Here is a 27,359-nt window from a genome sequence, read left to right on the forward strand (position 1 = left end):
AGTGGAGACCCATAGGGCTAGGAAACCTTTAAGACAATGCTCCTTTTTATTTTTTATGGTGATAAAATATATCTAACATAAAATTTGCTAGCCAGGCGTGGTGGTGCACGCTTATAATCCCAGCAATTGGGAGGCTGAAACAGGATTACACAGGTTCAAAGCCAGCCTCAGCTACTTAGTGAGGCCCTATGCAACTCAGTGAGACCCTGTTTCAAAATAAAGAATAAAAAATAGGGCTGGGGGTGTAGCTTGGAGATAGAATGCTCCTGGGTTCCATCCCCAGTACCGCAAATAAAATAAAATAAATAAAATTTGCAATTCTGATCATATTTTAGGGTGCATTTCAGTAGTGTTAATTATAGGCATTTTTGTGCAACCATCACCTCTGTTTCTAAAGTTTTTCATCACCCCAAACTGAAATGCCCGTTAAGTAGTATCTCCCATTCTTATCTCCCCCATCTCCTGGTGATCTCTTTTCTACTTTGTCTCTATGAATTTTCTTATTCTATGCATTTCATGTAAGTGGAATCATACAGTGTTTGTCCTTTTGTGACTGACTTAGTTGACTTAGCATGATATTTCATGGTTTGTCCATGTCAGAAACCAGGTGAGAGTCTCATTTCTTTTTAAGGCTAAATAATATTTCTCTGCATGTACATTCCATACTTTGTGTATCTATTGCTCTGTGGGTGGATGGCAGGTCACTTGTTAGCTGAGTTTCAGGCACCTGTGGAGAAGAGGATTTGGGTGTGGGAATCCCCGCTGTTCACCCTTTTAGCCATGCCTTGGAGGTGGCCCTTTACCTGCCTGGTGCTCGCTGCCGGGCATGGTAACCCTGGGCTTCAGTCAGTCCATAGATAGGAACTATGGCTCTGTGGCAAAGAAACCCCAGACCTGCCGTTGAGAAACCTCAGTGCTGTGCCGAGAAACCTCAGTGCTGTGCCGTGGGCTAGATGTGCTGCCTAGGACAAGACCCTCTCTTCTGTGCAGGGAGGAGGTCACAATGTGCATCCTGTCTTTCTAGCTTTGAATATTCTATGAGTCCATCATTGTCCCAAGAGAGTAATGCATCAATATGGCCCTGGGCAGAACAGACTCAGGAAGGCTGTATGATGTGTGGAATGAGCACATGAGCGAATTGGGGAGGGAGCATGTTATGGCTTCTTTGTCTCTTGGCGAGAGACTAGACAGGAGATTGTATTTAGAGGTCAGGCTGAACAGGATTTAAGTTATGAAACCACCTAAGATACAACATGGCGTCTGAACTATTGTTATTGTGTTTGTTGTCTTTGTACGTTGTACTGAGATGAAATTGTATAACTGAGCTTCTCATCAATTCCATTTGCTGCAGAATTCTTGGCAGCTTCAATAAATACACATACATAAATTTAAGTAGGTACGTAAGGCTCTCTGGATATGAATTCTCACACTTAGGGTCTGCTACATTGCAAATCTAAGACATACAGTGTTCAACAGAGGGAAGTGGGCATCTCAAGGCTCTACCGTGTGTAGGTATGCTGAAGAAATACGAATGTGTGAACAGTCAGTCTGTCCATGGGTCCTTGTCTTGGGAGATTGAACCTCACCTGGCTTCTGCTTAGAGTTCATGTTCCCCTAAAGCACATATTTCCTGGATTTTGGAAGTCATCTACCATTTTGGAAGTGGTGCTCAAAATTATAAGAAAAACAATAAAAACAGTGATCTTTCTTCCCAAATAAAATTTTATGCAGAACCCAACATTGTAAATAGCCTTCCAGACTGCTCAGTAAGAAGTAAGCACTCTGGCTGTGTCTCATCGTATTTGGCTTCCCTGGACACTTGGACAACTAAGGATGTCAGTTAATATGACACTGTTTTGGATTCAAAGGTAATGAGCATCAAGGCCCTTAGTCAGCCTTCCCCCTTACATGTACCTGCTCCCAAAGCAGCCTGGGAAGTCTCAGCCTCTCTGCAGGACGGGGGGAGTGTGTGTGTGTGTGTGTGTGTGTGTGTGTGTGTGTGTGTTGTTTTAAAGTCCTTTTTCATGTAGAAAACAAACTCAAAGAAGTCAAGTGACTCGCTGAAAGATGTACACCCAACTGGTACCAGAATACAGACTATCAATTATTACCATCATAACATTTCTGAATCTCTGTCCTCTAGGAGCTTCTAATGTAATTGAAACGGTATGATGCATACACATGGGAAAATAAATGGGAAATTAAGATAGCTCGTACTCATCTGTATCAAGCGTCTCATGTTTAGAAAGATTATTATTCCTGGAACAAAGCTTGCTGTCCACTCAAGTTTTTTTTTTTTAATATTTCAGCCATGGTTGTGACAGTGGGGCCCCAGTTGTCAGTGGTGGTAAAGCCAACGAATGAGCAGAGAGAGGGGGGGGGGAAGGAAGAAAATGACAAAAATAAAAGAAAGGAAGCAATAAAGGGAAAATGCTAGGCAAGTATTCTACCACTGAGCTACATCCCTAGCCCTGGGAAAAATAGTATTTACACTGGCACATCCACATGCAGCATGGTGACTGGGTCCCAGACTTGTCAATATAGGCAGCTACTTCTCTGGGTTCTTAACCAGAGCTTTTTGTACTGGCTCCTGGACCTTTCAGTTCTGTCTACCTCAGATCCTTAAACAACCTAAGGTGAAGAGCGTGAACCCAGCTGTGTCTTAAGGAGTAAGTGGTGACCAATGAGAAAGGTTTCTCTGGGAATCAGGAGGCAAGATGAACTGAAGATACCCTTGGACTGAAGCATAGGAAGCCTGGTTTCTGTCCTCACCACGTAGCTCCCTGGCCTCAGTAGAGCACCAGTGTCTAGTTTTTCATTTAAAGAAGTTAATTAGATAAGCTGTAAGGTCCCTTTTATCTCCCACACTCCATGATTTTAAGCAGGGTTCTATAACTCTGTCTGAAGATAAATCCCCACAGTGTGGACGTGGAGGTGATTTTTCAGGGATGAGGTTTCTGCTGTGAGGATACCCAGATGGGCAACCTCACTCAGCTCTGCCCTATCAGCTGAGCTCTGCTTTTAGCCCCAGGTCCCTGCAACCCCTCACAAATATCATCAATTCATTACATCTATAATTGATGTCTTCACCTTCCTCCAAAGCCCTTCTTCCTCTTCAAGCCCCGTACTTCACTGAGAGGCATCCCAATCCACATGGTCTCCCTAATTAGAAACTTCAGGAAAGGGACAATTCACATCTCTGGACTGTCCCTTCTCGCAACCCCTGAGTATAACCAGAAACCAATGTATCCACTGTCTCTCTCAAATCCACGTAGATCACCACCAGTCCTCACTATGTCGACCTTGGCTGAAGCCTCCATGACCTCTGCCTGTGTCACTCCCCCACCCACCCATTCTCTAGCCAGTGCCAGACTGCAGTGCACAGTCTGACAGGGTCAGTCCCAGTCTCCGTGGCATGACCACAATGCCCCTGATCATCTTGATCCTGCCGGCCTTGTGGCCCTGATCCCTCAATACCCTTCAGTCCAGATGCATCAAATGTTTGCATTTCTGACCTCCTTAGTTCTCCTACCTCATTCCTGTCTCCTTAGTTCTGCTTCTACATGGGATGCCTGACCATCTCTCATCTCCTCCCACCCCTTCCTCCATCTCCTAATCCTCTTCCCCTAGCTAGTGCTAGTTTTTCATCCTTCGAGATTCAACCCAGAGATCCTTACTTTGAAAAGTCCTTCCATAGCCAACTGTGCCTGCCTCCAGAACCCCACTTACCCCTGGTACTAGAATCATCTGTCCATTTCTGCCCCTCCCCCTCACCACCCATTATACCAGGAGTCATTAAGGACAGTCTCTGAGCCCTTTTTTCAAACTGCCAGCACCCAGAAACATGCATAAACATGCTTGTGAATGTTTGAGTGGCTCACTGCCATGTGGTCCTTCTGGATGCTACAAGTTAGGTACCAGGATATGGATATGTCACATAATGGAGTAAGGAATAGGCATTGATGGGAAAACTTATATAGTCCATAGTTGAGTAGGAAAGGTCACAGGTCCCCCGAGTTCCCCATCTCACAAAGTAGCATGGCAAGTTCAGATGCCCCTGAGCCTGGGATGTGTCTGCAACCCAGTGAGGAACCCCTCCTCCTCTGAGGGACTCTCTTTGTATAGGACAAATAAGCAAGGGAAATCAGTCTTGTCAATGAGGGAATAAACAGACTACTTGGTGCCAGGCAGTCTGTATGGGGTGTCCCAGCTGTTTATGAGATTGTCTGGGAATGCCAGCTTCCTAGCATATAGGGCCCATGGAGCCTTTGGACATTGTTGTTCTTCCTGTGGGGGAGGAAGAATTCTGGGCTTGGGTGCTATCTTTCCCAGAAAGCTTATTGTGTAGGCTGCCCAGAAGGAACACCAGGGGTCAGTTTCTGACAGTTCACCTAATTGTACCACTTGTCCCGAAATGCTGAATGGGTGGATGGATGGACAGATGGATGGATGCATGCATGCAAGGATGGGTGGGAAAGTGAATGAAAGGGTAAAAGCAGCAAATATGTATGTGAAGAAATGAAAGCACCTGGTACCTAATGGTACCAAACTTGTGTTTGTTTCCATTTCTTCCCTTCTTAAACCAGCTCCAACTTTGTGAGTTTCGATGGAGATTTCTGAGGGGTAGAGAAGGGGTGGCCCTGTATTCTGGAATAATTGTGAAATCTCTGACCATCATAGGGATGGAGTAAGGAGAAGGGCCAAGTGGCTATTGAACAGCTCTCCTTTCCACCTGTGGGCATTCTCAGATTGCATCAGGCCCTTCTGTAACATACAGTTCCTTCCATTGATGCCCTGATATGCACTCTAACCCAACATGACCTAATTTCAAAAGGTTGACACTCCTAAGCACCATGGATTGTTCCTGGGTTATAGCCCTATAGTAACCACATCCCCAGACCAACTGTGTGATGCTAAAATGGATAGGAAGTAAGGAATGAGTCTGTCTGAGATGCTGATTGAATCTGACCCCTCAACTCCCTTCCCACTTCCTACTGCCCCTTCTGGACCTTCGTCAGAACATGAGCCAGTGGTTCTTAAACTTCACGGTGCTGCAGAAGCACCCAGAGTTGTCTGTAATGCGCACCTCCAGGCTCCATACCAGGAGATCTACCTTACTGGGTCTGAATGGGGCCTGGAAGCTGCCAGTTTTCAATTTGGCATCCTCAAACTGCTTTACTCAAGAGTTGAGCACAGTAAAAATAGTGCTCATTAAATGTCGGGGGTGGGAAAGAGTGGCTGAGCACAGGGCGCCTGTCCCTGCAGAGATTCTCCTAGGCTCCCAGTGCCCCAGGCTTAGAGTATCCTCCCAGCAGGCCAGAGGGGGGGGCTTCACAGGCAATGTCCCTCTCCAGAATGTGAGTGGACCTGGATGTCTTCAAGCCCCTGCAGAGGAGGAGGGGTCTGGTGCCTCCAGGGGGCAGTTGAGAGTTGACAAGCCTGCCCTGCTTTGGAGGACCTGCATCTGAATGCAATGCAGATGGGTATTTAGGGGCTCTAGGGAGAGTCCCCCTGAGGCTCCTGCAGAGACCAGCAGTGGAGTATGAGGATGTCCAGGCAGCCTTCACCTGGTGGGGGCCATTAGGACTCTGCAATAGCATGGGGGGAGATGGATGTGAGCCAATCAGCACAGGGAGTCGGCTTACTCTAATTGAGCCAACCAATATCCTGGTAGTTATGGCTCCCAGGGACAGGAACTGCATCCTGAAATGCAAAGCCTTTCTTTAGGTAGCAGGGGGAAAAAAGATTACCTTCTTCCCCTGGAGAAAATAATGGCCTTTTCCATTCACCACCCACCCTCATGCCTGCCCCAACCCTTAAAATGCTATTTTTCTCTACCAGCTGGTCCGTATCTTTGGATAGAGTCTTATTTGCACTAGAAAGAAATTTCAAGTTTCTGGATCCACATATGTAATCAGGTTGCCTCTGTTTGGGCTGTTGTGAAGGTATCCTCCATGTCTTGATTTCTTCGTGGCTGTGATTTTGTTCTCTTAATTTGAAGAACTCGGCTAGCTCCGTCCTCAGAACGGTATCTGTTAATTTGAGGCTTTGTTGCTGCGGAATGGTGGCACAATTTTTCCTGGGGTTTAGCTTCACCCCTTTTCTCAGCATCCTTCTCCTCTTTCTTGGTATTGGTTCTCTTTAGATCAAGACATTATGAGTTCTCTTCCAAGAAGGTACAGTAAAATTATAACTGGTTCAATCAGATGTTTAGAAAAATTGAAGTTTTTTAGGGTGAAGCTTTGCAGCACTCTACCTAATGGTTACATTTCAGCACACACACAAAAATTTTTTAATTCCCAATGGATTGGAGCTCTAATGGTTGAACATGTGGATTTGCAGGTTTGGCTTGGGGTCCCACTCAGTGTAGGTCCTACCACAGAGGGGGCAGCATTCTCTCCCATCTATTGTCATATGTTGCTTAATTACAGGGTTATATTCTGGGAAAAGTGTTCTTAGGTGATTTTATAATTTTGCTAGGATCATGGAGTATACTTACACAAACTAAAATGGCTACAATTATGTCACCAGGCAGTAAAAATCTTTTGGGACCCCATGGTGTATGCAGTTTGTGGTTGACTGAAACATCATTATGTGGTGTACAACTGGACTTGTCAGATCTGCTGGTCAGAGCTTCCAAACCCCTACCCTAATGATTTATTTTTCTCTTTCCTATTTTTGTTTCCTAGGAACGAGTGGAGTATCTCTTTCTCATAATTTTTACTGTGGAAGCATTTTTAAAAGTAATCGCCTATGGTCTTCTCTTTCACCCCAACGCTTACCTCCGCAACGGTTGGAATTTACTAGATTTTATAATTGTGGTCGTAGGGTAAGTAAAACTCTTTCTCCTTTCCCGCACCTTACCCACACATCCATTTATTCCTTCGGTATTCAAATATCTTTCTGATTTGGTCATAACTATTCTAAGATCTGTTAAGAATCCCTTTGAATTCAGACTTTCCCCTAAAGGTAGGGGAGCTATTAGCCAAGAACATTGCTCACCACAGCTCCCACGTGCATCAGTGTGTTCACACACAGACACACACACTTGCACACACACGTGATCAGACAAAACATAAACACAAACCTGTACATATACAGGCACACACACTTGAATCTGAGTGTTCTTAATGGAACCAAGATCCTTATGCTTATGGACTTTCATTCTTTCTAGTCAGATCTTACCTGGCAGTCCCCCTGACCTATTTCCCTGCTCTAACACTGAGTAGATTTAGTCAGCTTGCCTGGGGGCACGCAGGTCACAGGTGTGATGTGAGGGTGGGGTCCCCTGGAGCTGCCAGGCTGTGCCTGGGGTCCACAGGCTGCTCGTTCTGTGCATACAGTCCCATCCCCATCTTCTCCTCCACAGAGGGCTTTGAGCTGTGGCCCCCAGAAGGACAGCTGGGCAAGAAGGAAACAGGGATTCTAAAAGGCCTCACTGATGGGATAGCCAGTCTGGACCAGACACTCTGCTTCACATTAGGAAAGATGAGGGATTGTCTGGAGAGCTTTACAAAAGCAGAGTTGAGAATCTTAAATAAAATTTTGAAGTCATGATTTCCTTATCAAGAAATTAGTAGCTTCACAAAAGAGTCTCCATAAAATATTTGTATCTCACAGGCCTATATATGCTGTGTGCAGCGTAATTTATTAAGAAGCTGTGGATGAGCCAGGCATAGTGATGCACACTTGTAATCCCCGCGCTTGGGAGGCTGAGACAGGGGGATTGCCCAGTTTGAAGCCAGCCTCAGCTACTTAGTGAGGCTCTCAGCAACTTAGTGAGACCTTGTTTCCAAACAAAATATGAAATAGGTCTGGGAGTGTAGCCCAGAGGTAGAAGGCCCCTGGCTTCTGGCTTCTGTCCTCAGTCACACACACACACACACACACACACACACACACACACACACACACACACGTTCCAGCAGCTCCTGTGTTTATACAGGGAGTCACCTTTACATCAGCGATAGCAGCCTCTACTTCAAGGATGGGCCAGCTCCTCTGAGCTGACCTGGGATCACTTGAAGCCCAGCAGTGGCCACCCTGCACTTCTCCCTGAGTCCCAACAGCCTTCAGCCTCAAGGGCGGGGTGTCAGGAGTCCTTTATCCAGGACCTTGTTTTTGGTAAATCCTTCCATGCTATCCCAGTGGAGGCCTAGGCTACTGTGGGCTTCTCCAGAACGCTTGCTGCTCTTTATCTCGGGGGAGTGCCTGGTCTTTACTGCAGGAAATAACAGGAGCAAATCAGAATCATTTACAAGTTATTTCCTTGTCCTCGGCCATCTGGATGGCTTGCAGAGGTTATTTGGAGCTGTGCTGGGGTTTTTCCGGTGTTGTGTCATGTTGCCCAACCAATGAATGACGCATTTTGGCCACACTGGCATCAGGGGTATTTGGGCAACACAGGAAGCATTAGGGTCATTAGTTATTACCCAGGTATAGACCTGACTGCAGAGGATTCGGGGTGAGGATGCAGTTACATGAAAGGTTTTGCTGCTGTTGTTCCTGCCAGAATAAACAGAGCAGCTAAACAAATGCCTTGAATGAACTCAATAAATAAACCATAGCAGAGGTCCTGCAGGTGGCTTGTTCCAAATGCCCGGGATCCTTTATACATTCGGCACCTATCTCTAGGCCTCAGTCTCCTGGCAGCCTGTGGCACATGCATAGGAAAGAGCCTCTGGAATGAGAGCCAATGCTTCTGGGACCAGGGGAGAGGAGGGGTGACTGGCAGGATGAGTTTTATTTAGGCAGACATGCCACGTTTCCTTCTCATGTTTATGGAGGAGCTGGATTTGACTAGATGTGCTCTACACCATTCAGGGCCTTAACTAAAGCACGGGAAACAGAGAGAAGACAGTCAGGGGACCCCTCAGTCAGGAGCCCTGGGAGGGAGGGCAGTACCTTCCTGCCCAGTGGCATGGCCGAGGGGCATGCACCACAGTTGCTGCTCCATACTCCCGCATTTGGGGTTAATTTCGCCCTTGCTTCATCCCTTAGACTGTTGCATCTCCCCACCACTAATGGGGCGACTTCTCCTGGAGTCAGCCCAGATACCAGTCACTTCTCCCTGGGGTCTCGGTGATGAGGCTGAGAAAGAAGGAGAGGTACCCAGATTTGGCCCTCTTCCAAAAGATGCTTCTGTTTCGCATTTTTAAGCTCAGAGATTATGATGCTAACACTGGCTCAGCTTGTGGTTCACCATGACCTTTGGGTTTTTGTTTTGTTTTGTTTTTTCCTGTTGATCTCCCACTTGGCCATATTTAGCAACTAGTTTATCTTCTCCTGGGCTATTGGTCTTGAGGACTCTCTATCTAGTCTAAATTTTAGCTCATCCTAACCAGAGGCCGCTCACCATTTCTGTCCAGCCATGCCTTTTTTCTGCCATTTTTATAAAAGCGAATGAATATCCCTTTGCTTCCTGGAGTCTTGGAATATCTCTGCTCTCCTAGACCTTCTCTCTGTGGCTAGTTAGGGGATGGGAGAGTTTTTCCTGGCCTCCATTAAGTTAGAGAGGAAGGCAGGCTTGCCTGCCTGGTGCAGAGTCTCTCCTTATCTCTCTGTGTTACCATTCTGGTAGCATGTGACAAGAGCCACTGCCTTCCCAAAGTGGAGGAATCTCCTTGTTGTAACAGGGAGATGAGAACCACTGAATGAATGTGGAGGGGACTTTGAAGGCTTCTGTAAGACACCACCCCTGGCCCCAGGCCAAGACCAAAGAATCCTCCCAAGACCCCTGCTTTGGAGACCCCACCAAGCATGTGGCCTTTGCCACAGCTTTCATTTTCTCACAGAGTGGCAGCCCTGCCTCAGGTTCCCGACCCTCTAGAGCTTTACTGTTCTACTCTTAAAATCTCTAAAAACCAGCTGCAGAACGGCCACACCTCTCCCAGGGCCCCACACCAGAACCCAACCCTCAGGGACCACTAAGCACAAAACACTGGTTTCATCCTTTCAGAGTCTAATTGAGGAGAAGCACAGCAGGCAAGAAGAACTTCCTACCCCTTCAAAATCAAACACAACAGTTAATAAGGAGTCTCAATGAGGGGGTAGGGCCTAAAAGAGATGAAAGTCATCTAATCTCTGCTCCCTTCATTGAATAATATATTGTGAACATCTTGTACTCCAATAAACATATTGCTTTCTTCCAGGAAATACTGGGAACAAAATCTGGTTTGGATTTGGAATGTTGTTTAACCAATTTGCAAACTGGTCTCTCTTTCCTCAGGTTTCAAAGCTCTAGATTTCAGTGGAAAGAACATTTTCTTTGTAGAGAAAGGCGTTTACTCCCCTCCCCCTCTCCAGTTCTGACAACTTCTGCCTGGGATTCAAGGCATTTGAATCCAGCTAACAAAGGCAACCATCAGATTGCCAAGCTCAGTGAAAGAGTCAAAGAGCTAAGAGATATAGTCTGAGCCCGGCGTGGTGGCGCACGCTTGTAATCCCTGCGCTTGGGAGGCTGAGACAGGAGGATTGCACAGGTTCGAATCCAGCCTCAGCGACTTAGTGTGGCTCTCAGCAACTTAGTGAGACCCTGTTTCCAAATAAAATATAAAATAGGTCTGGGAGTATAACCTAGAGGTAGAAAGCCTCTGGGTCCCACCCCCAGTACCACCAAAAAAAAAAAAAAAAAAAGAGAGAGAGATATAGTCTGGCCAGGTTGTTGAACTTTTTATTTATTTATTTTTATACACTGCTGGAGATTGAAACCAGGGCCTCCTGTATGCTAAGTAGGCACTCCACCACTGAGCTGTATCCCCAGTCCTTTTTTTTTTTTTTCTTTCTGGCAGTGCTGGGGGTCAAGCCCAGGGTCTCATGCATGCTAGGTAAACTTAGCTATAGAACCCATTGTTCAAATGAAGTCTTATTCAAAGATGCAATACATAGAACAGAAAGGAAGCCGCTGTTAAGTCTAGGGTAGAGGTCCCAGAACCCCAGCCTCTCAGCCCTGACCTCCCTGCCCAAGAAATCCCCGGGCTCCCATGGAGCACAGTTGAAAGTCTTTAGCCTCAACTGAACCCTTCCTTGCCCAGCCCTGCCTGGCCCTGATCATCTATGAAGCTAAGGCTCCCGCTGCACCTGGACTCCTACTCCTAAGCCCATGTCCCTGGAGCATGAGTCATTAAGGAGCTCAAGCCTATTAACCAAGAACCAAAGTTGCCCTGGCCTATTGTTCAGGTGTGATGTGGGGACCCCGTTCTGATACTTGGGGTTTCTTCTTGATTCCAGGCCCCACTAACGCCAAAAGCTGAGCCAGCACACACACTGCTGACAAAGACCCTTCTCCTGATGCCCTTTTCCCTATTTTTCTTGGTGACCACCCAAAGCCCAGAATTCCCAGGTCCTCCTTCCCCACGCAGCCTCCATTCCCATCTGCTTCTGTGCATTCTGGAATCTAACCCTGGTGCTCTGGCCACCTTGCTCCTGAAGCCATCCCGCTGCGCGCTCTGTCCCTGACAGTCTGTCATCTCTTCAGGGGTCTGCAAACCTTGTCCGTAAAGGGCCAGATGGTAGCTTTCAGCTTTGTGAGCCATGCAGCCTCTGTTCCAACTGCTCCAGTCTGTTGTCCTCGCAGCAGGAAAATAGCAATATGCAAATGGTGGGCGTAACTGAATTCCAATAAAACTTTATATGCAAAGCAGTTGGCCACACTCCTGCCCTAAAGCCTCAGCTTTGTTGCTGGTCCCTTCCTTCCCTTTCTGGCTCTCTCTCAAGCACACATCTCCCTGAGCCCTCTCAGCAGGCAGCCCCTTTCTCTCCAGCTGCCTCAGTCCACTGGGGGTTGGAGGGGACCTGCTTCCCCTCATTGCAGACTGCACCTCTCCCTCTTCCCTGAAGCCCTCCAGAATGGCGGTCCCTACTCCTCCTCGTTGCACCTCTCCTTCCTGTATCTAGTAGACATTAGCCCTTCGCTCACTCTGGTTCATCCTACCACTCACCACTCCTGCCATCCTGCTTTCTTGTTCTTTGATGTCTTCTCTGGGGATCTCAACCTCCATTCCCATGATTAAAGCCAATATCCCTGTCCTAACTACTAACTACACCCTCCCCATAGTCTCAAATCTAGTATCCTGCTCTCTAACACCACCTGTCTTGACAACTGTTCCCTCTTGCACCTTAGCTCTATTCTATCCCCTCCCCCCACTATTCTATTACCTTCTCTCTGTTCCCTCCACCTCCAAGCTAGCTTAGATGCCATGCCCCATCAGTACAGCCTCACCGGCATTCACAGTCAGCATCCTTACACCACCACCACCCCAACTCCCGCCACCTATCATGCCAGCCTGGGAAAACACCAGCCCTAGTCAAGTGCAGCTAGTTGGCGAGCCACTTGGTGCTTGGGAAGAGCAGAGAAGTATACAAAGCCAGCCAAGGCTCGCTTCACACTCTTGCCCACCAACCTCAAGTGGCCCTTAGTGATACCTGATAAACCCACCACAAATACCTGCCCCATGTCTCTTCTGCTTGCTTGGATGGTTCTTTTACACTTTCAATACCTGCACCCTTTCACATTTTCAGCTAATGTCTTTGGTGCCTCTCTCTCTGGGAACACGGGTGCAGTCAGGAATGAACTTTTACATGTTCACACAGTCGCATCTGTGCCTTGTTACCTGACCTCAACTGCTCTCCCCTGACCTAAGGCCAATACCCCAGTGTGACAGAGACCCCTTCCTGTCTATTGAAAGACATCAGTTCTTCGGTAATTATTCCCTTTTCTGCATCTTTAAACTTCCTCTATGTTCAACGATTCCCATTGCATATAAAAATGCTTTGTTATTGCCCATCAAAACTTTCTTGAAGCTGGGTGTGGAGACACACACCTGCGATCCCAGGACTTGGGAGGTTGAGGCAGGAGGATCATAGGTTTGAGGTTAGCCTCAACAACTCATGGAGAACCTGTTTGAAAATAAAAACAAAAAGGGTTAGGGGTATAGCTGTGAGGTAGAACATCCCTGGGCTTAATCCCCAGTACCAAAAAAAACGAAACAACAAAAAAAAATGTTGTTGATTCCACAGCCACTTCTGGTACCTGCCTTTTTTTTTCATCTGCTCATATTACAGCCAAATTCCTCAGAAGACCTGTCTGTGTGGTAGCAACCATCCACACATGGCATTTGGCACTTGAAATGTGGCTAATCTGAACTGAGATATAGGCTAACTGTAAAATATACAACATATTTCAAAGGTTTAGTACAAAGCAAAGAAGGAGAAATATCTCATTAATAACATTTTTATTACATGTTGGAATGATAATATTTTAGCAGTGGTGGGTTAGATATTCTCAGCTCATTTTACCTGTTTCTTTTCCTTTTTTGAAATGTGGCTACTGCAAAAGTTATATACGTAGCTCACATTTGTGCCCTGCGTTCTGTTTCTGTTGGATAGAGCTCTGCATTCTCATTGTCTCGAACGTCGCCCGTTCTCTCATGGACCTATTGGCCTTTTGCCCCATCACTCTACCAAATCAGATGTTTTCTGAATCTCAGCAGTCATATTCTGCTAAACCCAGTGGTCAGCTGCCCATCCTTGGTACTGGCAGCACTGGACACCGTTAACCCTTGCCACCTCACTGGCCACTTCTGTCATGGGGATCCATCCTCTCTGCTTCTCCTCCTGTCCCCCAGTCCACTCCTTATCAGGGATCTGTTGGAGGACCCCACAGCTTAGTTATTTTTATATCTTTCTCTTCTGCACTGGCATTTTAGGTGATCTCATATAATTTGACTTCAAATACAATGTATACATCTGCCAAATTTTTATGTCCAGCGTAGATCATCCCCCTGACTTCTAGACACAATAAAGTCAACTCAAGATAGACATTCAGGTGCTCAGTCAATAGCTTTTACTTCCAGAGATCCACAGCAGAACCAGCATCTCCATCCTGCCACATCTCATCCTTCTGGTTGCTCAAAACAAACCTGTTGGAATCATCTTTCATTCCTCTCTTCTCACACCTCACAGTGAACCCATCAGCCCATCCCATCAGCTCTGTCTTCAGATGAGCCTGGTGTTCCACTCCTTATCACTGCCTCCAGCACCACCACTGGTCTAAGTCCCCAACACTTCACACCTAGACTATTGCAGCAGAGTGGTGCCTGGCGCATAGTAGGTGTTCATGTTTGTTGGAGGAATAAATTGCAAGCGCAGAGTGCCAGAAGTGAATTCTCTGTGTCTCTATCATGTGCCTTCATGTGCATGTTCTCTCTCACTTGAAACTCTTTCACAGAATTGGTGGTTAGTCCCTCATCCATGTGTTAAACCATTTATCTCCCAAATGACTGTTACCTGCTAGCATAAAGTAGATTTCTGTAAAATTATTTATTTTTTCTAAGAACAAATCAAAGAGCAGAGGCTGCCAGGAGGAAGGGGGTGGGCAGGGAGAGAGAGAGAATGTGGTTCCTGGCACTCATGAAGGGAAAGCTGGGGTATTATGGAGGGGTGCAGAGGGCACCCCAAAAGAGACAGCAAACCTCACCTGCTTTACACCTGTGTCCAGGACCCCCCAACTTGTGCAAAGCCAGATGTCCTCCCATGGCGAATAACCTCTCACTCAGCACTCTCGGGCATGGGTTATGCCTCCATTGAGCAAAGGTCGACTTATAAGCCACCTGTGGACCCTCCGCGTACACACCTGTGGCACCTGCAGACTCTGCTAGTCCAGGCTTCCCTGAGAGCAGAGTCCCAGCTGAGCAGTGAAACTGGAGCGTCATAGCTCTTCTCTCTTTCCTCTCTTCTAGGCTTTTTAGTGCAATTTTAGAACAAGCAACCAAAGCAGACGGGGCCAATGCTCTCGGAGGGAAAGGAGCTGGATTTGATGTGAAGGCGCTGAGGGCTTTCCGTGTGCTACGCCCCCTGCGGCTGGTGTCCGGCGTCCCGAGTAAGTACAGCCGTTATTCCTGTTTATAGTGTCACCTTGTCACCAACTTCCACTGCTCTCTGAACGGTCAGGAGCACTATGCAGAGAAACCTGATTTCCTATAAATGGAGGGTTTGTTACAAATAAAGCCCTTTGATTTAAAGAATCTAGGTTCAAATGCAAGTGCATCCAAACACACATAGTCCCAGCTCCTATAAACACCAGAAAAAAGCTCACAGTGGACACACAGTCAGGGGACGACAGCCTACACCAAGACAGTAATCTCATGGCCATCTGAGCAGTCCCCACAAAGCCCTGGGCTGGGGATTTAAATACATTTGCTGCAGAAGAGCCAGGGGAGCAAAGCTGTTAATCCTCGAGACTCACATGGTGTTACAGCCAATGGTATATCTCTACCTTCTGTATTTTTCCAAAGAAAAGCATCGCTGGATGTTTACTTACTACTTCTTCCAGAACTCTCCTTCCTTGCTCCTTTCATGTCAAAGAGGGCACCCCTGGCTTCGGGGGCCTCTGTGAGTACAGGACACCTGTCATCATGAAAACTGTTCTCCCAAGAAATGGTATTTAGCTTTCTGAGATGTTGTCTACATCCACAGTCCCCTCCTCTCCACTGTGGACGCCCCAGGCACTGAACACAGTGGTTTCAGGTGCCTGTGCCCTGTGAAGCTAGGAAGGGTTCTGGGCTTGTCTGCTGAGAGGACACTCTCAGGTCAGCTCTTTAAGCACGATCCAAGACACAGGAGACACCTGACCAGATGGGCTGGAAGTAGACCAGCTTGGAGACGGGGGCAAGGGGCAGATGAACAAAGAGGCCCCCTGAATGCACTGCCTTCTCACCTGTGCTACACCTGTGCTGCTCAGCGATGTCCCTGAGAACCACAGAACCAGAGAAGTGTGAGGAGCCCTAGGTTGACCTCTTTGTCCCTTTCCTCATGTGTCCAGAATAGTGAAAATATCTTCTCACCATTTAAATTAACTAGCAAACAAGCCAGGACTAGACCCAGTTCTCCTGACTTCTAGTCCCAACTCTCTTTCCTGCCATACCACACTACCTCTTTTAAAGAATTCAGGGGGATGTAACTCACCATCATCTTGGATTTCTATGCTTACCTCCTATGTCTTCAATTCTACTAAAAGGCCTCTTGAAGCCTAGATTTGTACCTCTCTGATTCCAGCACAGTGCCTACATTGGTCTCTAGACGAGGTAGGGGAATTTACTGAATAAATGAAGCAGGTGATTGGCTGTTTCATTTGCAGTGAAACTCCCTGGGTAAAGATTGTGGATCACCCTAAGCTCAAAATCAACACAAAGCTAAGCCACACAAGCACAATAAAAGCAAATTTTTGCTACTTGGTCTTGACCATCTTGGGTCGCTTAGGAAAAGGAACAGTACATAAAATGGCCAAGACCCAATTCCATAGTTGTGAAGCTCAAATGATTCGGTTTTCTTGGTTAGTGAGCCATAAATTCATAGATTGACCCTTGGAAGTTAGAAGGGAGGGAAAGAGGGCTTTGAACATGACTTTAAGGAGATCATGACGGTACAGCCAGTGCATCAGTGACAGGAACTGCGAACTAATCCCAAACTTCAGCCAATAAAGTTACCATGGACATATTGAAATTTACCTGTAACATCAGCACTTCGTAGGGAATCGAAATTTTACAGTATTGTATTAGGCTTTTCTGCATATCAGAAATATAAATATGGTCCTTAAATTTGAGAAATTTGAGTCTATTAAAGAATGCATCAGTCAGCTTTCCTGTGGGGACAAATAATCCCAAACTCTCAGTGACCTATAGCCACATACATATTTGTCCTGGCTCCTAGTATCTAAGGATGTTGGTTAGCTGCAGCCCTCCTGTACTCAGCTGGGTTCTGGGTTGGACCAGGTTAATCTTGCCATCTAATTTCAGAGCCCAGGTTGCAGCAGCAGCCACCATGAAGGTCATGTTCCCATGCAGGGCACAGATGGACACAAAGGGAACCGTAGACCAACTCCACACAGAGTTTCAGGTTCATGCCGGCATGTGACTTACATCACAGCTCCTCACAGTGCCTTGGCTAAAGCAAAGCACAGGGCTAACCTCAGAGATAACAAGATAAACAAGTACCATTGGCCCTCCGTATTGACGGTTCCATATCTAAGGATTCAAACAACTGCTGATTGAAGACAGGTTTTTAAAAATTGTGTCTGTACTGAACATGTGCAGACTTGTCATTATCCCCTAAACAATACAGTATAACAAGTATTTACATGGCAATTGCATTGTATTTGGTATCATAATTTGTCTAGACATGATTTAAAGTATTTAGGAGGATATGCATAGGCTTTATGCAACTATTGTACCACTTATAAAAGGAAACTGAGCATCCTGGGATTTTGGTATCTATAGGAGGTCCTAGAACCAATCCCCCATGGATACTAAAGGATAATTGTATTTTGGACCTACAGAGAAGCATGAACAAATAATTGTGACAAATAGCATAATCTGCCACAGAGAAATCAAGGAGATTATTATCAACATAAATAGTTACAGTAATTAATCTAGTACAGAGATTCTTAATTAGAGATGTACATGGCTGATAGCCACTGAGCTTCAGTGCATTAAAGGGGAGAATTCGATTAGACAGAGTAGATTGAGTCCCACTGCAGAAAAAAGTTCCTAAAGATGGTGCCTTAATCTTCATTTGCACTTAAGTAGTGGTAGACTGTATTGTGGTGGCCAAGAAGAGGTGATATTCCTTGGAATTCCCTCATGGAAAAGATGAAAATGGGACAAAGCACCTCAAATACAGAGCCCTAATGTCACGTGCCATGCAGAAGAAATTTTGTCCTTAAAGCTGATGACACTGAGATGGTTTTGCAGTGGTGGGCAGTCTTGCTGGGGGCTACATGCTGTTCATAGGATAGATGACTATGGATTCTTTTCAGTGGGTCACCAAGAAAAGAGAATGGCTCTTCTCTGAGCTTAAATTGAAAGCTTATCTAGCCTTTCACCCTTTGTCACTGGAATGGCATCTATGCAGCCTTTTGAAACTGTGAGGAGCACTGACCAAGCTGAATAAGAATACTTATTAGTTTGGTTGATATCACCTACACAAATGTCAGCAGTAGTTCCTACAACCACAAACCTGGAAGGATGCCCCTTTCTTCCTTTCTCTTAATCTGAAATTGTCTCCTTTTGTATTTCAACAAAAATTCTCAAAGGAGTTGCCTTGACCCGTTGTCTCCGATGCTTGTCTTCCCAGTCTCTCCTGAATCCATGCCAACTGGGCTTTCTCCCCAACTGCTGCACCAAAACATCCCTCTTCAAGACCACGAGTGGTTATTACTGAATCCAGTGGCCATTCCTCCAGTGCCACTGTACTGACTTGTCTGCAGCTCTGCCTCTCTCTCCAGCTGATGGTCCCTTGTCTTTGAGCCACTGTTGTCACTTGGCCTCTGGTACACTGCTCTTTCTTAGTTCTTCTCCTACTTGCCTTACGTTTCCTTCCTGGAATCCTTTGTTGGTTTCCCCCTCATCTTTTCGCCCTCCTAACCTGGGAGAACTCTGGGGCTCTATTCTCATACCTCTTCTCTATCTATACATTCCCTGGTGATTGTGCCTCATCCAGCTTAAATTTCTCCTAATTGTCTTCCAATAATGACCAATGTTTGTCACCAGACCTCTCCCCCAACTTCAGACTGGTATACCGAGTTATACTCTGCTCCTTTCAGCAGATGTCTAATAAGTATCTTGAGCTGAACACATCCAGAGCAGTACTCTCCAGCTTCCCCAATTTTTTCCCCTCTCTCTTCTAGATTCTGAGGCCAAACATTTTTGACTGATTTTTTAATCTCATTTTTCTTTGCATCAATCCATCAGAAAATCCCACTGGCTTTACATTCAGAAGAGATCCAGGATCCATTTCTTACCACCTCCACGTTCACGTCATTGCTGGCCACCATCATCCCTCACCTGGAGTATTACTGTAGCCTCCTAGCAGGATTCTCCCCTACTTCTTCCCTGCCACAACCCAAACTTAACACAGCAACCAAAGTGGTCCTCTTCAAGTCCAAGTTGGATCATGCCACGACTCTCCAAGCTTTCCCAAATCACTCAGAGCAAGAGCTAGTTTCCACAGGCCCTGGATCTCATGCCTCACTTCTCTCTAACCTCCTGCCTTCCCCTCTCCCTCCTCCCCAGCTCCGGGAACTCCTTGCTCTTCCTCAAGCACTGCAAGCTCACTGCCACTGTAGGGCCTCCGCACACACCGCTCCTTCTGCCCGGGATGCCCTTTACTCAGTCATTCTCATGTATGCCTCCTGCCCTCCTCGGCCTCTGCCAGGATGGCATCTCCCTCCCAGGGTGTCATCACCACCCACTTCAGTCATCCCCAAGCTTCCTATGTCCTTTCCTTGCTCTATTTATCCTGCATCACTGGTCACCATGGTCATACTTTTTATTTTCTTGTTTATGTGCTTATTACCGCTTACCTCACAAGAATGTGACCCCATAGGGTCAAATAACAGGTCATGTTAGTTTTGTTTACAGCTGTGTCCGACCTCAGCAATGGCAGGTAAATCCTTGTAGCATGAATGGACATCATCATGCAGACCCCACAGCATGCTGCACACAGCAGTTTCTGAGCCGCCCTGCTCACCAAAATGATGGTAATGCTAAAAGAGCTTCTGAGCTGATGTGCTGTTTTTAGCCTTTTCAAAGTCTTCCTTTCTTCTATTGTACCAGATCTTCGTGACAGTACTGTGATATGTAGAAATGGACATAAGTGATATATAAATATGCAGGGTGTTATTTCTTGCAGTAGAGATTAATTGGGTATTTTTTGAGATCTGCAACTCTAAATCAGTGTGCAAAGGACCCCAAAGCTGCTGCTATTTTTAATGTCCATCTCCGTACTAAATGCCAGTGGGATCTATGATCACGGATTGTGCAGGAGAGATGACTGTGAGAGTACAAGCCATGACTCACGCATCAATTTGTTCAACAAGGTCTACTGAGTGCTTACTTTATGTAAAATTTCACTAGCCATTATAGCAGTACAGAAGTGAGACAGAGGCTAACTGCTCTCAAAAGGCTTGATGTGTAGTAGGAAAAAGAAACTCCTGTAACACATGATGCCATACTTGTTAGTGGGGAGAGAGAAGCAGGAAAGCCCTCTTGAAGAAGGTGGCATTGGGATGCAAGGAGAAGTATTCCAGGAAATTCTTCAAAGAGAGGGCAATATTGCGACACTGGAGATACACTGAGTAAGATCATAAAGTCAAGGGACTGATTACATTATAAATGTATATAAAAATGAAATTGTATGTCATTGAAAGATCCCCATAATTAAGGAAATCACTGGCTCTGAAGCCTCCGCCTCCCCACAGCAGTTCTGTGAAGCGTGCATATTGTGCCAAAGGATAAGCCATATGGAACAACAAACATTGCATGATGCACGTGAACAATAAATATGGAGAGTTGTGATTAAATATTTGCAATGTGTATGCAAAGAGCACACTTGTTTGCAGAACACTAAGCATAGGGTCATTTCCTCCTTCCCATATAGTCCTAAATGTTCTCCTGGAGAAGACTTTTCCAAGGGAGGATTGAATAAAGGGAGCAGACAGATGGAGGTGAGACAGTGTCTTTTAGATTTGTGAAGTCTTCAACAAAAACTTGGAGCAGCCCAGAGTTGATCTAATGGGAAAGGGGATTGAACAGCCTCCTGCAAGCAAGACCAGCTCCATTCTCCCTCCTTGAAAGTTTATTGGGCATTTTCTGTCAGCCTCGAACTAAGCAAGGCACGGGGACACAGAGGTGGATACTGCCCATTCATCCAGATGCCTGCATGCTTTAAAGATTTTGCTCAGAGTACGTTTTTCCTAATGGGTGGATTTTTGTAAGATTAGCTCTTTTAGGGTGAAAGTTAAAAGTGTTATTTCTAGAAGCAGAATAGAAAAGAACTTGTTTTTGAGCAAAAATGAAAAAGAGCATTGAGGATTACGTGGAAGGGTCAGACTCTCCCAATTTTTCTGGTCACATTAGAAATGTTTCCTGGAGCCGGGTGTGGTGACGCACACTTATAATCCCAGCACTTGGGAGACTGGGACAGGAAGACCATATGTTCATGGCCAGCCTCAGCTACTTAGTGAGATCCTGCACAACTTAGTGATACCCTGTTTCAAAATAAAGATTTAAAAATAGGGCTGGGGTTGTGACTCAAAGTTAGAATGCCCCTGGGTTCAATGCCAGTGCCACACACTAAAAAAGAAAGAAATGTTTCCCGGAGACAAATCGGCACCTATCAGTCCACAAACACCTGTGGAGTGGTTTCCATGGAGACCCGTGGGAAGACTGGAGACACAGAGGTTTTGACCATGAGCTCCTAAGTCAGACTGCATGGCTTCTGCCACTTACTCAGTCTGTGACTGGGCACTCACTAAGCCTCTCTGTGCATTAGCTTTCTCATCTGTAACGTGGAACAATAATAGAAGCTATTCCATATGTTATTGAAAAGACCAAAGGAGTTAATGCATGTAAAACACTTTAAATGGGGTCTTGCTTGTAATAAGTGCCAAATTAAATTATAGCTTTTACAGTATATACATAAATATAAAATATACCATATATGAAACAGAAAAGATGATAAAAATAAAATGGAAAAATATGACAGTCATTACTTGAGTAAAATCAGATATAAAAGATAAATATTCTAGGGTGAAATAGCAACCTGAGACTAAACAGAGCAGAGAGGATCATGTACCATTCTCCATCTCACGTAGTGTGAGTAAAGGGATGGATTTTAGGTGAGAGTGTACCAGGGACTGTGACAAGCTGAAAAGTTTTCATGAAAAAGGAAGCACTAGAGATGAACCTTGAGATTATGGAGGAGAGGCGGGGATGGATATGGAAGGGATCCGGGGGATCCTCATTCACGGGCGTCACCAGCGCAGGCTACCCCAGCCAGCACATAGGTCTGTGCATGGACCAACCTCACCACCACAAAGGAAGGAGTGGGAAGCAGATGAGAAAGGTGAGCGGGAGCAGGCTGAGGAGGGTGCCGGGGCCATGCACATCGCAGTTCTGTGCACATCTCTGTGCTGCAAACATTCAAAAGACTGCACTGCAGAGAGACAGCTAAATGTGTTAGAAATCTACTAGGGCATCAGAGTTGACAGTGAATCTTGAATTCCCGGGAGGCTCCAGAGCCCACACTGGACTCAGCTGGTGTGGCAGAGTCAGGGTCAGATCCAGACTGCTGCTCCCACACCCTGCACAGTCTCCCTTCCAGAGGCCACGTCTGGGGCACCCTGTGCTCTGCTGAGAGCTTGCCAGATGAGCTTACACTGCATGACACCACACATTCTTATCTTAATGTTGCTGATAGGATGCATCTGTTATGGTGGATCTTAACTGTATGAAGGTTTGGCCCCAGATGATGGCACTATTGCGAGGTGGGGGCACCTTTAGGAGATGGGGCCTAGTAAGAGGAAGGTCGCTGGGGGTGTGGCCTTGAGGGGGATATCGGGACCCTTCCTTTCTCTCTCTTTTTATTTCTGGGCCTTTTTGAAGCGAACAGGCATCCTCCACCATATACTTCTGCCATGATGTTTGCCTCACCACATACCCAAAAGCAACGGGGCCACATGGCCATGAAATGAAACCCCCAAAACTGTGAGCCGAAAGTGATTATTTCCTCCTCACAGGTAATTGTTTCAGGTATTTTTTTCTTCATATGTTGAAAAGCTAACACAGAATCCCTGACTGAAAGATGCCTGCAGCAAAAGTTGAAAACTCACCTGCATGTCAGAGTCCCTAGGTGAACCACACTTATCCTGAGAAGCAGTTTTCCTCCCAGAATGGGTTCTTCCCTCCTGGGGATTAATAGCTGTGAAACTGGCCCCACTGATTAGAAATGCTGCCAGTTAATCAGACCCATTGGGGGAATATTAGAGCTACTAAAAACAAGTTTTCTGAGTGTTTTCACACTTTGATGTTTCAGAGGCAGTCATGCCGTCCTGCCTGGAATTTGCTCTTCATAAGCTGAGTCACAGTGGATTTGTAATCACCATTACTGCTCCCAGGCAAGCGTTTTTGTGCTTCCACCATGAGAGAGAGGATGAGGGCTCAGCTGGAACATGCTCCTGACAAATGGGGTGCCCTCACTTGTATTTAAGGACACCTCGCTATTCCAAACCTGATGAGGGAAAGTCTGTGTTAAGGTTTAGATATAGAATGTTCCCTGGAAGAGCTCATGTATTGGCAATGCAAAAATGTTCATAAGTGAAATAATTGAATTATGGGGCTCTAATCTCATGAGTGGATAAACCCATTGATGGATTAACAATTTCAGTGGATTTATTGGGTGGTACCCTAGGCAGGTGGGGCATGGCTGGAGGAGTGTGGTCTTGGGGACTGTATATGTCTGGGGCCCCTCCCCCCCTTTGTGACATGAGAACAGTGTGTCTCCGCCCCCCTCATGCAACCTGGCATGCTTGGGAGCTGGCTCTCTGGACTGAACCTCTGAAATTGTGAGCACCCATAAATCTTTTTCCTCTAAGTTTTGTGTGTCAGGTATTTAGACCACAGCAATGAGAGTGATGATCAGAATGGCCTGTATGGGCGGATTCTTAAAATCATGTCATTCAGCTCTGGAAATTGGCATACTTGGGAGGAAACTGAGTCCCAGAGGTGATCCCCCAGTCCAAGCAGAGGCCCCAGTCCACTTGCTTCACTCTCCCTATGTAGCTGCTCCCGCTGCTGCCTGTGTCCTCATTTTCAGGGACCCCCTTCAGGCCAAGTTACTGTGGTTTAACCCCTGAAGTGCCCACATGGTGCAGGTGGTGCATTATTGCTTAGGCAGTGGACAGAGGACCTAGACTCCAGCCCTGTTTCACCCCAGCTAGCTTGGCAGCCTTGGGCAGGCTGCTTCTCCTGCTGGACCTCTGTCCTGTGTCTGTAACCTGAAGGGCTTGGGCTGGCCTCTGGGTCTCCTTCCTCCTCCTGTGCATTGGTCCTGTCTGTACCATCCTATCTCTCTGGCCTCCCTACCCTTAGCTCTTTTCCCCTTCCCACTCCTTGGACTGGTGCCCCTTTCTCCCCTCACTTTCTATTTTTCATTCTTTACTTTTTCATCCCTTTTGTCCTAAAAGGGTCTTGCATGCCATAGGATCTTAAACTAAAATGAGGGGACACTTGAACGGATACTTACAAGAACACAGGCATGTGTCAGTCCCTTCTCATTCCAGTTCCACTTCTCATACAACCAGAGGCCCCCCAGTCTCTCTGCTCACCCTTCTCAGAAACCCTTTTTGCAGCATCTTCCAGACCACTTTCTCTACCACTTCTTTCCTGGAAACAAAGGAACAGACCTTTGTCCCCAGCATTCATCTCATAGTTCTCTTTCTGAATCAGAATGCAACTGTAGGCATTGAGTCCTACCAAGTGTAGATGGGACCACTGCAGGCAGCAAACATGGCTTCCTCAGGGTCAGAGAGACAAATGGGAGTGGGCAGACAGGATTCTCAGTCCCAACACCACTGGAGGAGGATTCTGCAGCAATCACAGTGGGCACCCAGCTTTGAACAGACTTTGAAGCTCATAGAGCCCCTGGCACCCCTAGTGCACAGCGTCCGGAGGAGAACGAGCTCAAGGAAGAGCTCACTCCCACCTGCCACCTGAGGCTGCCCACCGGCAGCATTCCCAAGGCAGGAGGACAGCCGTCAGCAACATAGCCTCTCTTTCTCTCTTTCTTTCCTTCTTTCTTTCCTTCTTTTCTCTTCTTTTTCTTTCATGGTACCAGGAATTGAGCCCAGGGGCATTCAATCTCCATCCCTATTTTTATTTATTTATTTGTTTGCTTGCTTTTGTGGTACTGGGGATTGAACCTAGGGGCATTCTACCTCCATGCTATACCCCTAGCTTATTTATTTATTTATATTTTGAAATAGGGTTTCACTAGGTTGCTGAGAGTCTCAGCATTTGATGAGGCTGTCCGCAAGCCCGAGATTCTCCTCTCTCAGCCTCTCTAGTACCAGGAATTTACCACCACATCCAGCTGCTTTTTTAACTTTTGAAATAGGGTCTCACTAAGTTGCAGGGTGCCTTGCCAAGATACTGAGGCTATCTGCAAACCTGTACCCTCCCAAGTACTGGGATTACAAGCATGTGCCACCACATCCAGCTTCTGCTTTTTATGTGTGCATCATAATTATACAAAATAGTGAGGTTCGTCGTGATGTATTTGTACATGCACATACTCTGCTCAGTCTCCTTGCCCGGTGCCTCTCTTTTCCTTCTCACCTTCCTTCCCCATCCCTGTCAGCTATCCCGCTGGTCTCTCTTCTGTTTTCATGAGATCCTTTTTTTTTTATTCTTTCTATTTCCCTCTAGCTTCCACATATGAGAAAAAACATTCAACCCTTGACTTTCTGAGTCTGGCTTATTTCACTTAATATGATGTTCTCCAGTTCCATCCATTTTCCTGCAAATAACATAATTTTGTTCTTTTTATGTCTGAGGAAAACTCCATTGTGTACACATACTGCATTATCTTTTTCTATTCACTATTTGATGGATACCTAGGCTGGTCCCACATCTTAGATACGATGAATTGTGCTGCTATAAACATGGATACGCATATATCACCACAGTACTCTATTTTAGAACAATGCTGAGGACTGAATAGCTGGGCACATGTTGGCTCCACTCCTCGTCTTTGAGGAACCTCCATTTTGATTTCCATAGTCTGACCTCTTAATACTCTAAACAGGCTGGCTTCCCCCAAGAGAACAGATGCCTGCAGCTCACTGTCCTCCTTTGCTGTAAGGAGTCTGGAGTTGGCTTTCTGATGTTGGCATGGCTTGCCTATCAAAACAGAACAGAGTTTAGAATGGGGTCACATATACCCAGCCACCCCTGCTCCCCAGGCTGTTAGGAATTGATGCTCGCCTTTCCCTAAGCACCTGGAAGGGAATCCTGATCTTTCACTGCACGCAGGTCTTCCTGTGACCCCACCTCTCCTCTGCTTAGGCAGCTCATGCCCTTGTCTCTTATAGGTGCCTCTGAAGCAGGACTACTGGACTGAAGTCTGGGGGAGCAGCTATAGCCCCATCCCTGCTGCTGACTTTCTCATCTCCCAGCTTTCTGCTTTGCCATAGTCTCTGTCTACAAAATGAGATCAATGATGGGTGTACCACGGAAAACAGCAACATTTCCCCCTCTAAAGCCCCATAGCCTTCTAGCAACAAAGACACTTTTAAGTCCACCTCTTGAAGGAGACTTTAGGGACTGGGATACTCCACTGCGTCAGGTAGTAAAAATAGAAAGATCACCAAAGGCAGCAAAGTAAGTTAATTTATACAACGTGCATATTTCAAAAGTTCCAGTCTCTGCTGTCATGGAGTTTTACTGAGAGGTAAATCAATAACAGTATGTGACTGAACTGGGAAAAATCTCTATTAGCTGGTGCTCTAGATATATCAGGGTAAAAAAATAACAATGACAAAAAATGCATCCCATCACAGAGTAAGGTCTTATATTTACTAATGTGCCCAGACATTCCCCCAGTGATGAAAATGTCCCCTTTTGGTTTAAGAACAAAATGTAGGCAGTGATAAATGTTAGGGCTTCCTCTCCAACAGAAAGCAATATATAGCACCAAGGCGAAGCTTTCAGACTCCAAAAACTTGATTAGCTGATTAACCGGCCCAGTGGTCCAAGAAGGCAGTGACATTATTTCTAATTTATGGATAGGCAATTACAGCTCCAAGTGCTTCTTCCATAGCAATGCATGGAGATGGGTTCACACTGTTTCCCAGTGGAGAGGAACTCAGTCCAGGACTTGTGTCTGGTCGAGGAGAGCACAGCTTCCTTAGAAGAGAGGAATTATGTTGCCGACCCACAGAATGCCCCATCTGGCTTCAGAGACTGAGGGTAGTCAATTGTTGGGATATCTGTCTATTTGATTTCAAGGGTTTGTGGACCCATTCAGAGGCAGGGGCTGGTGAGAAATGGTGTCATGAGGCTGCCATTGGGACTTGTGACAATGTGGGAGGAGCTGCAAGTTGCAAGCGAGGAGACCAAGGATCAACACCTGGACAGCTCTGTGACCTTATCCTTTGGCTTCTGACCCTCAGTTTCCTTCTTTGTGAAATGAGAGAGTTAAGCTGCATTAGCCCTAAAACTCCTCTGAGCATTATCATTCTGTGCTTTGAGGATAGAGAACAGCAATAAACTGAGAATTTCTTTTTCAGTCACAAATTCTAGACTTGAGGAGGTCATTGACAGGGCGTGACCTTCAGCTAGTGCCTTTGCTCTCTCAATTCCCAGTATAGTAGCAGGTATCCACTAAGCACTAATTCAAGCCCAGGACTGTGGCAGGGGATGTTTGACTTACAAAAGGCAGGCAAACTCCTTACACTCGGGAAGTTCCATGATTGATTCCTTTTTGTGCTAAGCCCTTTCCTGGAGGTCCTTAAACATAAAAGAACA

The 27,359-nt window shown here is 46.2% G+C and overlaps 1 protein-coding gene across 1 annotated transcript in view; it reads left to right on the forward strand.

Moving 5' to 3' along the window:
* Window positions 1-27,359, forward strand: part of CACNA1C (calcium voltage-gated channel subunit alpha1 C) — a gene marked incomplete at both ends in the record, with an annotated part of 767,761 nt that overhangs the window by 510,008 nt on the left and 230,394 nt on the right. Inside the window, 2 exons of the mRNA XM_080704956.1 lie at window positions 6,690-6,829; window positions 14,739-14,878. Of these exons, the coding sequence (XP_080561082.1) occupies window positions 6,690-6,829; window positions 14,739-14,878 (280 nt within the window). The remainder of the gene's footprint in view (window positions 1-6,689; window positions 6,830-14,738; window positions 14,879-27,359) is intronic.

Source organism: Muscardinus avellanarius (genome assembly GCF_963383645.1).
Source record: "Muscardinus avellanarius genome assembly, chromosome: 11".
Taxonomy (NCBI): Eukaryota; Metazoa; Chordata; class Mammalia; order Rodentia; family Gliridae; genus Muscardinus; species Muscardinus avellanarius.